The sequence below is a fragment of the Osmia lignaria genome, chromosome 6, assembly GCF_051020975.1.
Source record: "Osmia lignaria lignaria isolate PbOS001 chromosome 6, iyOsmLign1, whole genome shotgun sequence".
NCBI lineage: Eukaryota > Metazoa > Arthropoda > Insecta > Hymenoptera > Megachilidae > Osmia > Osmia lignaria.
Genome location: NC_135037.1, coordinates 1,360,206 through 1,375,995, shown reverse-complemented (window position 1 = coordinate 1,375,995; position 15,790 = coordinate 1,360,206). Strand labels below are relative to the sequence as shown.

Below are 15,790 nucleotides of genomic sequence, written 5' to 3'. Positions count from 1 at the left end.
GTTACCTGGTAACATCTGATACATCAATATTGCTATGACAATTAACAGTTCCAAATCTTACGCCTATGATAAAAGTCAGTAATCAGCCAGTTATACAGTATTTTTTGTTTCCTGTTAGTCAAGTGTGCATAATTAAATAATGGCAACAGGAATAAAAGATCGAATGATTCCTTCTATGGATACACTGGTCAAATATGACAATCCAGTGTTAGTGACAACTCGTCCAGAAAAGGTTCGATTCTTTTTAAATAGTGCCATGTATCTTTAAATGATATCACTAAAAATATACAATTTTATTCACTTCGGTATCAAAACAGGTACCTAAAGAACAAGCACCAAAAATTGGAGCAACAGCTTGTAAAGTTCAAACTACTATTCCTACAATAGACACACGACATGAAACTACTGAAATTCTAAACAGGATTATACCACCTAAACAATGGGAAGATGATGGTCAAACGTGGACTCAACAAGTAACAGCTTCTCTGTGTCAAAGGAAACAAATGGCATTATGTAATCTATATCTAATTCTTAATTAGGTATCAAGTACACCAGCAACAAGATTAGATGTTATTAATTTGCAAGAACAACTTGATATGAAATTGCAACAAAGACAAGCAAGAGAAACTGGTATATGTCCAATACGTAGGGAACTTTACACACAGTGTTTTGGTACAGCCTTTTTATTATACCTTTGCAAAACTGTATTATTTAAAACTAAAAACTTTAATAATATTATTCCATAGACGAAATAATACGTCAGGTGACAGTAAATTGTGCCGAGCGTGGTTTACTTTTACTTCGAGTTAGAGATGAACTTAAAATGACATTAGCTGCATATCAGACTTTGTATCAGAGCAGTATTGCTTTTGGTATGCGTAAAGCGCTCCAGGTATGTATTCCATTTTTAAAATAGAAATAAATATTGAAGCTTTATTAAGATTCGTACAGGCTGAACAAGGGAAAGAAGATTTGATTGCTGCCGCAGATGAGTTGCAATTGCAAAAAGCTGAACTGGAGAAAACAGTTGCTGAACTGAAACAGAAATTTGAACAGGCTGAAAGGAGATCAGCTGAATTAAGGGAAGCTGAAGAAAAGAAATATACAGAAGAGATCCAATTCTTGAAAAAAACAAATCAACAGTTAAAGGTATATTACTGTAAATGTTGAACAATTTTATGAAGATTAATTTGTTTCATTAATCTCTTTCAGACGCAATTGGAAGGAATTATTGCACCAAAAAGATAAGATGAACAAAAATGATGATTGCAGTGCTCACTTCTTTAATTGTTATACCTTTAAATATAAGATTTTTATATTTATATTCTTCAAACAAATTTGCATGCACCTTCTGTTTACAGATCCATATGTTGAAAGTTATAAAACATATATTATTTAATAGAAAACACAGATAAATAAATATATATTTATTTGTCAACTTAGTACCATAAATATTTAGTACTAATCATATAAACAGCACTTTACTAATTTAATCTGACACATTTAAGAAAATCGGTAGTTTCAGCTTATTATTTATAAAATAAACTATGCAATATTATCAAAATATAAAACGTATACAACGAAATGTATTATTCTTCTTGAATTAGTTATATAAATAAGAACTAATACAAGTACTGTAATGGTATATATAAATTATTTCGATTTCTATATTTTTATTACTTTTAATATGAGAGTTTGCAAATATGATCCTGTTTTGTATAACAAAAAATTTAATTATAAGATATTAGCGAACGTGGTTTTCTGCAAGGATGTTATAGCGTTAAATGATTTTACAATTATAACATTTAACACTATAACTTTTATAAATTTTAATTTTACATTAAGAGTATTCATTTTTTTTAAATGTGTTAATGTTGGCATAATGTTTGCACAATATCTTATAAGCAATGCCATTAATCATTTCATTGTTGTTGCTATAATATTGACAACAAATATCAAATCATACATAATGTTTCTATAAAGAATGTACTTCATTTTTGTTGTATAATTTATATGCAGAATATTGGTCCCGCTCCTTTAACCGCACTATATACCACAGTTAATAGTGTATTTATCTGAATTAATCTTTGCTTATATTATACATTATGTACTAAAAATACAATCTGTTTTCATTAAAAATTGTCTATTAAACATACAATTATTTTTATGCTTAATGATGTTTACTTAATATTGCAAAAACGAGAAAAATGAGAAAAATTAAATTTAAGATACAAATAATACGTATATTGCAATATTTTATTGATGTTACCAAATTAATATATATATTAATTATTTTACCAAGTTTCAATGCAAATTATATGCCATAAAATCACATATATTGAGTATATAATCGAAAACAGTTATAAAAATATATTGGTGTATTGTAAAATGAAATATACCAGCGACAAAATATAATAAATGTTAGCATAAATAAATTAAAACAAATGAATTCAAAAAATAAAATTCGAGAATATGTATTGTAATTTTATGTTTAGAACAATTAAAAAATTCAATACTAGTGTTCATTACATTGGTGGCAACTTTTAAATTAAATGAACAATAAACTTTAAATACATTAAAGTATTGCTTCTAAAGATGCATGATTAAACGATGTTGATATTTAACAATATGATTAAATACATATGCTTTTTAAATGAATCTTCAAATAGATTAAAACAGTTTTACATAATATATATATTAATTTACTTATTTCTAAAGGAAAATAAATAAAATACTTTACAAACCACATTTCATTAATCGTGGTTTACGTTACTTTCCATTCTCATGCTAACTAATTATAATTTATCTTACATACATTTCAAGCCAATCATGTATTATAATTTAATTGAAAATTTTCATTTTATATTATTCGTATTCAATAACCAAAATACTGTTGTTTAAATTACTTGAGTTTCAACACAAGAATACCATTTATAATAGTAACAAGAAGAAAAAGAATAGAAATTAAAAAAGGGAATGTGTATCATTCTATATAGATTAAACCATATGAATTTTCTATATGATCTGATTTTAATAAATTATTTTATAAAATAATTAAGACCATAGTATTGAAAAAAAAAATACTATTCCGATGTTATATAAATACTAATTTATAATTCCATCATAGATCTCATTTTCTTTAAAGTAATAATTCCTTCAAAATTGAAATATTTTAAGTTGAATTTCTAAAAAGAAGAAAGTATTAAATATACATTTTGTCATATGTAAAATATGGATGATGATTGCCGATTATCAGGTTGCACCAGTTTAGTGAAGATGAAATGCTAATCCTACTGAAAAATGTATTATTTTAGGAAACTGCATAATTGATACTTAAAACATAGCACGACGTATGTGAGAAATAAACATAGTTTTGAATGCACCTAAATAAATTACATTAAATCATGGATATGAAATGATATCTTATACATACATGTGTATACTTTGAATCCGCAACATATAATGAACGATTTGTAGTACTACATGCACCAATACAGTCGAGATTTGTAATTGAAAATATGTAAAGATCAATGTAATGCAATGTTTACATTACTGGAACACACTTTCACAATGCTGTTTACAAGGAAGTGTTTCACCAATTTCCTTGCACATGTCTTTTTGTTTTTTTTTTTTCATTTTGCACCAGAATCCTTTTTTTAGGTCAATGACGACCCTTTTTCGAACGTTTCCGTTTCTTTTTCTTTGAAACAACAACAGTATTTGCACTTATCTTAGGAGCGGCACCTTCAGTGATATTTGTAGGTATAATTGTTTCAGTTTTTTCTTTCGGTGTACTCACAGCCGAAGACTGTCCTGTAACTTCTTCACTTTCGCTTTCAGCATCGCTTGCTCCTGTGCCGGTAATACTTTCAACTTCGTCTTCAGCATTACTTAATTCCAGTGAAATAATCTTTTCTCGAAGTGTTTCAACCTATTTGCATAAATATATATATTGCACATGAAAAAATGTGTCATCTGAAGTTAAACTGAAAATATTTTGTACACTAATATAATCATAATATAAAAATACTTTTCAAAATTATTATATTACAAAATTACAATGAATGTAAAACTTATAGCTTTATAGTATTCAAATTTAATATGTACCACTACCGTATAAATAATTACAGTAAAGTATCATTTTAAAAGAATATATGTACTTTCACATGCTTAAGTAAACTGGTAGATAAGAAAACCAATAGTAGCATTACCAATAGTGTGAGAAGAGTTTGTTAGTGGTCAGTGGAAATGAAATCAATTGCTCAAGGTGGTGCAGGTTGCACTTCCATGATCAGTGTTGGATTCTTGGAACAACAAACGCAACCATTGAACTAGTGTCTCCATCAGATATTGTGCAATAAAGCAAAAATTTATAAAGGCAGCATGCATATACATACACACAACATACATACATATACATTTCTATATCTTACATTATTCAAATTTTGATGAGTATTTTTTCTGTTTTCACTGTTTCAGTGAATTTTTAATACTTATACGATATATAATTTTGAAAGGAATTCTTTTAGTGTCAATTAAATGTCAAATACATAAACTTAAATTCCAGTACATAATTTAAAGAAACTTATCCTTCTCGCTCAAACCGTTTGTAGTCCATAATGTGGTGCTTAAATTCTGTGCAAGTTCTAGAATTTATAGTACCTGTCGCTCAATGAGCTTCTCGACGTATTCAACTGTTCGTACACGACGTTCACCCGTCACCTCATCCACATATTCCTCGGTACGCCGAGTGACCTTCTCGTCCACTACTTTTTCGGATTCGCGTATCTCTTTAGGGGGACCCAATTTGCTGCGTACAGCAAGTTTGGGAAAATCTGCACTAGACGGCCGTAACGCAGTGAACTATGATAGTAAGACAGACAAAGAGGATACCGTTGTAGTTAACATTACATTGTAATACACAAACGCTAAGTTAGAACCACAGGCGAGCAAAGAAGTAATTAGTAAAATACTTATGTTAAATCATTACAATGAATATAAATATGCTGGTTAATTTATATTAAACACAACGTCGTTAGACTATATAGTTGCTAACGGTTTGTGAGCCAGAGAATACTTTACAGATGCTTACATCAGCTGCCTTTTCTGATTCTGGAACAGGAGTGACGGAATCAGTGGAATCCTGCAGGGTATCTGCTTTATTCGCAGTATCCATCATTTCGCTCATTTTTTTAATTACTATTTGGGCTTGAAGAGCATCCTAAATGTTTCATGTTTATTAAGAACATTAATTTGAATAAACTTTTATGAAAGACGAAAAGTTAGAAATAGAAAACTGAAGTTTACCTGTTCAAGAGATTTTAAACGCGCCTGTCTCCATGCTGCACGTTTTTCTGCTCTTAAAGCTCTTTGTTCAGCAGGACTCAAATTGCTTTCTTCATCTTCATCCGAAATTATCCCCTATAAAATAACAGAACAGTTAGAATATAATAAAAAATGATTTATTTTAAACTAAACAATTATTTTTCTTTATATTAAACCATTTTATTGAATTATCAGTATTTTGATTAAATTGTTTAGACCTGATATGCTCAACAAATTTTGGAGTATATGATTAATGCAAATGAGAAACTGCAATGATTAAAAAAAGATTCAAGAAGATGAATACCTCCTGTACCAGTCTCTCCTTCAAGCGACGTTCTGCTTTTGCTGTCCTTACACTGCTTGGAAGGTTCTGCAGAAGGGGGATCGAACTTCGCGAGCTCAGTCGGCTACTGCAAGGTAACGAGCATGCACACTGACAAATCATATACATGTGCCCAAATTGTAATGTTTATTCGTTAAAAAGAAGAAGTACAAAAGCAACGTTCAGTACAAAGGCAAAAAAAAAATGTATCGTATATGACTTATGTACAAAACGATAACGATACAAAAAAAGGTTCAACTACTACACAACAACTAAGTCTATAAATAATGGAGGCATCGGTGCTAAGAGATTCTAAAAAATAATTATTTCTACATTACCATTCGAAACAGGAATGAAACTATTGCATAAATAAAATTACAAACAAATGTTGTTAGTGGTTGAATAAATAATAACTATTCTTCAGAATCTTTAAAAATTCGCTTGCAGTGCATGTAAAAAGGAAGTGCGTTAAAGCATATGTTTTGGTTTATAACAAATTTATATTCTGATACACATCATTTTTCTAAACATCTTATTAGATAAGACTGCAACTTTTGTTTGTGCAGTAAATGCCTGTGTAAGCACAACCACAACCTTAACTGCAAGGTACAATGTGAATGTAAATTCATAAGCCTATGTACAAGTATACGTTATTTATAAAAAAAAAGATAAAGCAATCGCTAATATGTAACGAAATCACTTATACGCTGATTGTAATAAGCATGCACACTTGTAATAAAACAATAGCTAAAACAAAAAACACCCAATACAAGTTATATACACATATAAAACTTATCGTAGATATAAAAATACTGATATTTACACGATATTCAGTCCTATTATATACGTTCATATAAAACGTTGAAGCTATTTTGATCGTAAATTTTATCATAGAAGCAAAAAGATGTAAAAATCCGTCCCATATTATCTTTAAAGCTACTAGTCAATATTCTACATAATATAAGAGAATTACATCTAGCATCTTACAAGTGGAAAACAACTAGTATGATTACATTATTTTATATTTATATATACAGAAATGTATTTAAAACATGAACTTGGACTAAATAAAGTGCTATAATACTCAAGTATATAATGCAAATTAATTTGATTCTCTCCTTTTTTGCGATCAATAATCTACTGAAATCTAGTACGCCAATACAACGATGGTTCGTTTAAAAGATGATACCATAAAATATCTTAACTTTCTGTATGTTTAGTATTGAAAAATGATGAATGAAATCGTGAATATTAAAAAAAAAATTATACAGTCATTATCATGTTTTCAATATTGGTACATTACATGTTTGCAATCACTAATAGTCATTGTTTTCTGTTTTGTCTTTCCTTATTTTGTGGTATGCAGACAATAAAGAAACGGAAACAAAAGAAAGGGAATAATAAGGTAAAAGATTTTAATAACCACACGTTCAAATGCGTAGAATGAGTACAATTTAGCTTACTTAGGTCGCCTGTTATCCTGATCTTCTAGCGTTTCCTCCAAATCTTCTAAACCTTCATTTTCATCAAGTTGAGCCCATGATTTTAACTCATCTCGTGTTAAAGTGGCAATCTTTTTTTCTAAAAATATATAATAATATAACTTGTAATCATACAAATAATTAATAAATCGGTAGAATCGATTATTAAATTGATAGTGTACCTTCTTCTTGCTTCATTTTCTCAACTTCATCCTGACTTAGAAAACTGAATACTTTTTCTAAAATAAAAGGAATAAAGAAAAAAAAAGAATGAAATCATATATCATTAAAGCACATGCTGCACATTATTACCAACCTGGTTTAGGCGAAGGTTTTAGATGTTCCTCCATGGCACTTTCAAACAATTTCTTTTTGTCGCTAACTGACATCTTTACTAGAGGTGGAGTTGGTGATGGTGTTGGTGAAGACTGAATTAAAACATTTGATAATTATTATTATTACATGGTAATAAACATTTCACCTTGGTGCAGAAATTTCAGAAAGTACAACGTATAAAGGATAACTTATTTTACAACAATTCCACCCAATACTTGAACCTTTTGCAAGCATGCCAATTTGTACCCAAAATAATTTTGTTAATGCGTTATATGTACATTCAATATATAATAGAATTCTATAATTTAAACATACCAACGTTCATAATAAACAGTGTCAAGTAAGAGTAGTGCATTAGTGCTACTTAAAACATGCTTTTTAAACCCACCTCAACCTGAATATTCCCATCAACAGAGCGTGCGTTCTGTCGTTTGCTAAAAGAAGCCGAAGTGCCATGATCTTCTATGGACATAGGAGCAGTTAAAGGTGTTGGAGGAAGTTTGAAACGAGTAGTTTGGGTAGGACTATGATAAACTTTCTTATAAGAACCAATCTGAGGATCTGAAGTAAATTTATCATGCAAGGATGATGGCCGTTCCTCCTTCATTTTAGGCGAATAGGTATAATTAATTGATTCTTCTTTGGAAACTGGAGGAAGATCAGCGAACGTAATGCTACGTTTTGGCGCAGAATTTTTTTTCTTTGGAGAGGGCAAGGTTTGGGCAGTAGTATTACGATTGATATTCTTTGATGGAGTAAGAGCAGAGACCGGAGACTGAGGCGACGTATTCTCCACTGGTGCTACAGCTCTCTCTTCCCTCAGTGACTGAGTAAATAACATGAAGAATCGTATTAGTAAAGTTAATTCAATGTTTAAGTGTACAATAAGACATAATAAAAATATGAAACCATCATTATAAACTACATAAAATAACTTTTAAGAAGTAGATATTTTTTAGTTTCTCTAAGATTAACAAAACTGTCTTTGTGAAATTTATTATTATACTTTAAAAACAGATTTATTTTTCAATACTACATCTCATACAAAATCTATATTAGAATTAAAAAGGAATCAGTTTTGAACTTATTCATTCATTATTCTTCTTTTTTTTTTTTTACCATCTATACATTCAATATTATATCAATTGTACTATTATTGCAACAATTCATGCAGCTTTGCGCATAATTTTCTCTGTATACCCTTTCCAATGATTTCAAACAAGTTAAAATCGAGTTTATAAAGTTACTTCATATTTGTACCCTATCCATCATGTTTCCATACATATCAATGCATCACAAGATATTCTGAAACAAAGTGATTTTTTATCCCAGATGATAATTTAGTAACAGGAACTCTGATTTCTGTGTTACTAAATACGAATATGAAAAATGTATACTCCCGCAATATAATAATATTAATGGGATAACTTGTAATTACTTCCAGAAGAACCTGCCGCATTGATATATCTGAATAAAGCACTGCACATATTTCATTTTTTATGTCTGTCAACTGGAACTTCAACATTAACATTATTTTTCTTTTTTTTTTACAATTAGATAAATACTATCTTATCTTTATAGTTTGTAATAATATATAAACATCTGGTCCATTAGATTTATATCAACATATAACATTTATAGAAAATTTGTAGAATACAGTACATTAATTTATATTTTAATAGTGATATGAGTTTACTGTAGAAGTAACCATCCAAGAGTGTTTTACAACTTAGAAAAAACAAAAATGCTAGATGAACAAATGCTTCATGAAATAATCATTTCATGTTTCAACAAATTATATAGTGGACAATATACTGAATGATTAGAACGTGATATTCTTGGATACACACCCATAATTAGTAACACGCGCACTGATTATTTTTTTCTTTTTCAGTAAATAAAATATATAAAATGAAGTGTAACTATAAATTACAACATGTAAACTGTTCTCTACTGTATGATAATGTTTACATTTCTGGAAGTAGTAAAATATTCTATATTCCTTTATATTAACTATTTTGTTAATAATATAAAAGATATTTGTAGCACTTTTTTTACAAAATATTTGTAAAAAAATAACAATAAAACAAATCTTTTTCTCAGTATTCCAAATGGAAACTACTGAATAAACAAGATTATTCGGAATAATATATTAGAAGTAAGCAATGAAATTTCGAAAATAGGCACTGAATTATTTTTCAGAAATTTTACTGATGAGAATTATACTTTTCTTACTTTCAATTACTTTCTGACACAGTGCCAAGAAATAATTTACATAATTTTTTAAGCTCACTTAATTGCAGTAAGTAATTGTCCATCATATTTCTTATATTTCAAAATACATTACGAAACAAATGTATGAATCAATGTACAAATATTGCTAAAAAATATCCGTAAATACGTGGGAAGTTTTTTTTATCGTCTATGACGTCTGTCTACCTATCACAGAAATATCTTTTCATTTTTCATCTTTTAACCGATATTTATAAACAAAGAAGCAATGGATATATACATGAAAGTCATGTAGTTAAGGAAGATATCACAACTTTTGTGATGATTAAAGATTTTGATCCCATATTGGACCAAAACAAGGAAACAATCACAGAATCAACCCAGCCAGTCAGCATATTCGCAATAATTACACTTAATATTATAATGGCAGTATCAGTAACAAACGGAGTAACGATGGTTAAATTGTACAACAACGATACCCATGAAACGCAATAAACATTATGATTATGCGAGTTAACGACATGAATTCCTTAGAATAATTTATTATGGCACAGTCCCGCGAATTCAGAGGTATGGACGTAGACACAGGGAAAATGAGTAGAGGGTCGAACGGACTCACTCCTGTTAGAGGGCAGCCAAAGTAGCACTATCACCTTCCACTGTCTGTAAACACGTGAAATATCTCTTGTTTTGCCGCTCAGGAGAGCATGCGACGCTAAGAACACTGACAAATGTACATTTCATGCGTCACATACTAAAAATAATGAGATTCATGGTGAATGTATGGATAACGACAAATATTATAATTGTTCTATAGGTGGTAACAAATTGAGGAATGTATTTAAGTTTCTGCTAAATGTAATGTCACTTAAAATAAAAATTATGGGCCATGCTTGTATAAAATATTTGTAAATTATAAAACTTGTCTGTAATAGATTAAGTTTGAATGTGTCAATCATGTTTCTTATCGTTAGGGAAGAAAAATCTAGTTTTGTCAATACATTGTACCATAATAATTTTTCTATATTCCGGTCTACGTCTTTATCATTTACAATTTGAATAATCGAATGTGTCCCTCCTTTTGTTCCATTAGTGCCATTAATAAAGTGTGTAATATGTCTGTTAATATATCACACGTGTATGTATCCATGAGTACACATACACAGAAAATACATGAGCAAATAAACGAATGATTCTTCTATAATACAAAACGCACACCAGACTCATGCACACTGAAACTCATGTAAATGAAACTTAAAATTAAAAGCAGTAACTTTCAAAGAACTTATAGTAAAAAAGAATAAAGATAGGCAATTTTATATAAAATTAAAGTGGATCAAGCAGTCACATATGCAGGAATGTTAACATTCTGTAAATATATAATAATTTACATTCATAAATTATTCGTGTGCTTTTAAAATAATTATAAAATTAAGTGAAGGAAAATTGAAATCCAATTACGTAGAAATTTTTGTTAAATATCACTTAAATATTATGGTTTAATCATAATATTCTATAAAAATGTTAGTAAAATTGTTCCAATATAAATAGTAAAAGCAATTCACTGCTTGCAAGTTAAATAATACTTTTAAAAACATGCAAATACAACCACTTTGTGACTTAAAATTGGTAAAATAAAAAAAATACTTACATTTGTATTTTGTGGTGCTAAAGTATGTTTGCTCATTACAATGGTAGTCGTTTTGAGATCTTTAGTGCCACCTGGTGATTTTGGTGGAACCATATCGACAGGACTATTTGACTTGCTTACTAATGATTCAGCTGCTCTTACTACATCTAATACCTGTTTAACAATATAATTATTGTTAACATTAATATTAATATTATAACAATTAGAATAACCTTATGTAGTGAGTGTATTCTACTATACTTTTTCAGGAGTAGACTTTTCTCTATGCTCAAGCAAAGCACGTTCTCTTTCTTCTTGTTCCCATGCCACAAGTTCAGCTTTCATTTCTTGCTCTTGCCTGAGTGTTGCCGCTTCTTCGTCGTCGCGATCTAAACTGGATACACTCTGTGATAAAGATTTAGTACCATCGGCTGCAGGATCTTTGAACTCCTTAGATGTTCTAGATTCCTTAGAATCTCTTCCATCGGATACGGGGTACACTGGTTCAACTTCGTTTTTATCATACCCCTTACAAACTACCAATGTAATTGTGTTTCCTGAACATCGCAGTATATTTACTGCTTCTTGATGAGTTGCACCTAATAATGATGTACCATTTACTTCCAATAGTCTCATGCCAACCTAAAATTGAAAACATAATAACAATACCGTACAAGAAGCTTACTGTTTTTATAAGCTATTGTTACCTTCAGTCTTCCATCTCTTTTAGCTGCGCCACCTGAATTTATTTTAGATATAAAAACTCCTTCGTCCGTGTGATCAAGGGGATTACCCTTTTGTCCTCGAAGTCCGCCTTTTATGTGCATGCCCAGTTTTTCTCCTGGTTCTTTCGTTATAACCAATTCCTAAAATATAATATTAGTGTTAAATATATTTTTACCACTTTTCGCACTATTTTATTTAAAATTTAAAAAATCTTTATTCCCTTAATCTGACTTTGAAATATTAAACCACATAAAAATTTAATTTTTAATTATCTTGCATATTCTTATATAAATCATAAATACAATGTACAATATCGAATAAAATAATCTTCCCGAGGTAAAATGGTGATATAGGAGGAGCAGGACTTGTCAATATCGTAATTCTGACGATGTTAAAGTAGAGACTGGAAAACGAACCATTTCCCCGAAAAAGTCTATTATGCTCGATACTGTACAATGACTTTTACTTTATTACATAGGTTTTTCAATTTAACACAAAGCATATAAAGCACGTTAAAGAAAAAACAAAACTGTAAAATTCTATATAATATCAGCCAAGGCAGAAAAGCAAATTGTTCATGATTTAGTGCCGAGCTTGATTGCAGCCTGAACAAAAGAATAAGCATAGTATAGAAATAAAAAACAAACCAGGTCAAATAAATTGAGTACTTACTGTCACAGGGATGTACTCTATTTCGACCAGCTTGTAGGACAAATTATAAATAATGGCATTAAGAAATGATTGTAAGCACCGAGTGCCATTGTTTGCAAATGATAAGCACTGATTATAATTAGCATAATGCGTGAAGTACTAACAATCGAATGTTTCGGCTCTATTCTATTTTCTGCCTAGTTAAAATTACTATTTTTTATGTACATTCTTAGGTGAATTAAATGTATGCACATATGTATTTACGTTTGCAATTTTTGTATTTAGTTTTAAATTATCTCAATATTTGAACACTAAAAATCGTGAAACTCAGGATGATTAATAAACATTCACTGTGAATTAGTGATCGACAAAATTACATTTCTGTAAGCGTGTTTGAACTAGAAAGCTATTTTGTAATTAAGCGGAAACTGTGTGCAATATCTAGCAAGCACGTCAATGAATACATTACAAATATTTACCTGGTAATTCTCTGGTAATGGATCATGTTGAACAGTAAGAATAATTTGATCTCCTGGTCGTAAAAGTTCCATCACAGCCTCTTGATGAGTAGCTTTTGTTACATCAGTACCATTTACCTTCAGTATTCTATCACCCATCCTTAATTTACCAGATTTTGCAGCAATACCACCAGGTACAACCTAATATGTTTATACACAACGTTTATACAGCAATTTGTTTATAATTATAATATAACAAAACCCAGAGTGAAGTTTTACAAGGAAAGTACTTACGTGTGATATGAAAATTCCTGGTTCTTTTGCACCAAATGGTGTACAAGAATGATCTGTACCACCAATGATACTGAATCCTAAAGATCCCTCTTTCACAAGAACTACATCCTAAACAAAAATTTTATTATTAAAATATATGGTACCTTTCAAAAAGTTCTTGTTTTACTTAAGCTATTTAAACGAATTATTTTAATAATACATTATGCACTTATAATGGATTAATACAAATGCATGAATGTATAATATAGTAACGTATTAATAATACAATAATGATTAACTTTCCTACTTACCTATTTCCATGCCAGAGGATAAGCACCCCAATGTATAAAATATAGCACAACATCCCATACAACCAATTCCTATCAAGTACTTTTATTTTACCAATGAACACAAGGTACAAGAGAGGAATAATTATATTGAATAAATGAATCAAGTTGACAACAACACATTTAAAATATATAAGCATGCAATAATAAGTATATAATTTGTGCCAAATTAGATACTTTTATAAACAATGCCCACAACAATTTTGAATGGTTTTTTATACAAGAAAATAAAATTAATATTTTTTTTAATCAAAAAACAATCCCACAAAAACACGTACCAAGCATTGCTGTATAAAGTAATGCGAATTTATAAAAACATTTTCTTTATTAAACATGCACAAAAAGGAAAACCACTTAACCACCATTTTGTAAATTGTAATTATTTAGAATCTTAATTGATTGCAGTGAAACGTGCTAAAAAACGTTTTAATGTTATAATTCCAAAGTAGGAATATTGTTAAATGATATTTACCAACATTGTGATTATCATCCAAGCATGGAAATACATAAGTTAATGGACCACGAGTGTTAAATACTTAACTTTAGTTTAAAATATTTAAAAAAATGCTACTATTCCCATATCGAAGAAGAAGTAATTATAATCTCAATATTTAGAAAGTTATATGATTCTCAAACTTTCTTTTTTATCGCTATTTAAAATATAACGAAACAATATTTTCTCAATAACAATTTTGCATGATTTCTTCAAATTGCATGTACAACGTAATTCATGCATCTAACTACCAAGCACATACCTCAATAATCACTGGTGGTACCAATTGATTTTCGGTCACTCTAGTTACGACGGTCTCGGTGAGAGTGCTCTTTGTGATGGTCTCAGTAACTTTACCAAGAGTGGTAGGAGCCGGAGGAAAATTAACATCTCCAGGTAGATTATCAGGCTGTTTTATTGTCACCGTCACGATAGGGCCTTGATGGGGGTCTGGCGATGGCGAGGATGTAGGACGAAGGAAATGAGCGGGAATCATAGCCTGAAATTCTTCGTTGGTGATAGGCTTCGGTACCTGTATGTCTTCCTGGGGTGAGGTTGACCTAGGCTCTGTAGGAGAGGTAGGCGTCGAGCCAGCAGTTGTCGTGGGTGTAATCGTCGGCTGTGAAATGCTATGCCTCGGAGCAGGTTGTGGATGCGGTTGACTATTTGTCGGACTTGGCGATATTGATGGAGCATTCTTAACGGAGCCTCCTGTTTCTGTAACGCCATTCATTTTGGTCGTCTCAGTAATTTCAATTTTCATGGGAGGCGGTGTTTTTGAAGTGGGACTCGGAGATAAAGTCCTATCAGCATCGATGGAACGTCGATAGCTGGTATACCCTGGCTTATTTGCAATATAACTATTTGCATTATACAAGCCTGTATATGGTTTAGGAGCCCCAATAACACGTGGTGATTTTTCTGAAGGTGTTACAACCGTGGCTGCGTTCGCTTGGGAAAGTGGAATTTCACGTTCGACTACCAGTCGAACGAATCTTTCCAAGCCTGTTAACAAAGCAACTGCTTGTTCATGTTTAGCTCCTCTCATTTCAACACCATTTATCTGGAAATTAATATATTAAACATCAGAAGATAAAATATATACGGAATTATAACTAAACATGTTATCACATGAATTGTATGAATTGTAACACTTACAGATATTACTTTGTCCCCAACTAATAATTTACCATCTTTTTGTGCCACACCACCATCGGTTATTCTTGAGATATATATCGCCTAGAAAATTGTATTCGAAAAATATACAGAATAGATATAATTAAACACACATGAAAAAGATAGTATTACTAATTTTTATATCTTACATCACTATTGTCTTTAAATGGCGGGGAACCTTCTCCACCAGCAATACTAAATCCAAGCCCATTTTGGTCCCGTATTAATGTCGTATGAACAAGAACAGATACCATTGGTTCACTTCCTGCCCTTGTCGAGCATATAGGTTCTGGAATTTTCTTGGGCTAATTGATAGAAAAAAATATATTTTCAAAGTTTA

At 30.3% G+C, this 15,790-nt stretch overlaps 2 protein-coding genes across 12 annotated transcripts in view; one reads left to right on the top strand and one right to left on the bottom strand.

Annotated features, from left to right (window-relative positions):
• Positions 1 to 4: 4 nt before the first annotated feature.
• Dnali1 (Putative inner dynein arm light chain, axonemal Dnali1) lies at positions 5 to 1,390 on the top strand. The gene is made up of 6 exons (XM_034317996.2): positions 5 to 232; positions 318 to 473; positions 540 to 672; positions 747 to 892; positions 952 to 1,149; positions 1,213 to 1,390. The coding sequence occupies exons 1-6, from the start codon at positions 140 to 142 to the stop codon at positions 1,246 to 1,248; spliced, it is 762 nt and encodes a 253-aa protein (XP_034173887.1). The 5' UTR covers positions 5 to 139; the 3' UTR covers positions 1,249 to 1,390.
• A 2,225-nt stretch (positions 1,391 to 3,615) lies between these two features.
• scrib (scribble planar cell polarity protein) overlaps positions 3,616 to 15,790 on the bottom strand; it is a 33,850-nt gene continuing 21,675 nt past the window's right edge. For 3 of the 11 annotated variants that reach the window (XM_034317954.2, XM_034317956.2, XM_076688575.1), the window contains 17 exons: positions 15,600 to 15,755; positions 15,433 to 15,513; positions 14,537 to 15,337; positions 13,456 to 13,563; positions 13,183 to 13,362; positions 12,034 to 12,192; positions 11,588 to 11,968; positions 11,348 to 11,500; positions 7,853 to 8,290; positions 7,445 to 7,556; positions 7,311 to 7,367; positions 7,111 to 7,228; positions 5,630 to 5,735; positions 5,308 to 5,421; positions 5,093 to 5,221; positions 4,663 to 4,863; positions 3,616 to 3,931 (listed from right to left, as the gene is read on the bottom strand). In XM_034317954.2, the coding sequence (XP_034173845.1) occupies positions 3,662 to 3,931; positions 4,663 to 4,863; positions 5,093 to 5,221; positions 5,308 to 5,421; positions 5,630 to 5,735; positions 7,111 to 7,228; positions 7,311 to 7,367; positions 7,445 to 7,556; positions 7,853 to 8,290; positions 11,348 to 11,500; positions 11,588 to 11,968; positions 12,034 to 12,192; positions 13,183 to 13,362; positions 13,456 to 13,563; positions 14,537 to 15,337; positions 15,433 to 15,513; positions 15,600 to 15,755 (3,564 nt within the window). In that variant the 3' untranslated portion in view covers positions 3,616 to 3,661. The other 8 variants (XR_004580650.2, XM_034317957.2, XM_034317955.2 and 5 more) reach the window with 8 other exon arrangements.

Coding starts and splice junctions, on each gene's coding strand:
- Dnali1 (XM_034317996.2), top strand. CDS start 140: ATGGCAACAGGAATAAAAGATCGAATGATTCCTTCTATGGATACACTG. Junction 474..539: donor GTCAAACGTGGACTCAACAA/GTAACAGCTTCT, acceptor ATTCTTAATTAG/GTATCAAGTACACCAGCAAC. Junction 893..951: donor GTATGCGTAAAGCGCTCCAG/GTATGTATTCCA, acceptor AGATTCGTACAG/GCTGAACAAGGGAAAGAAGA.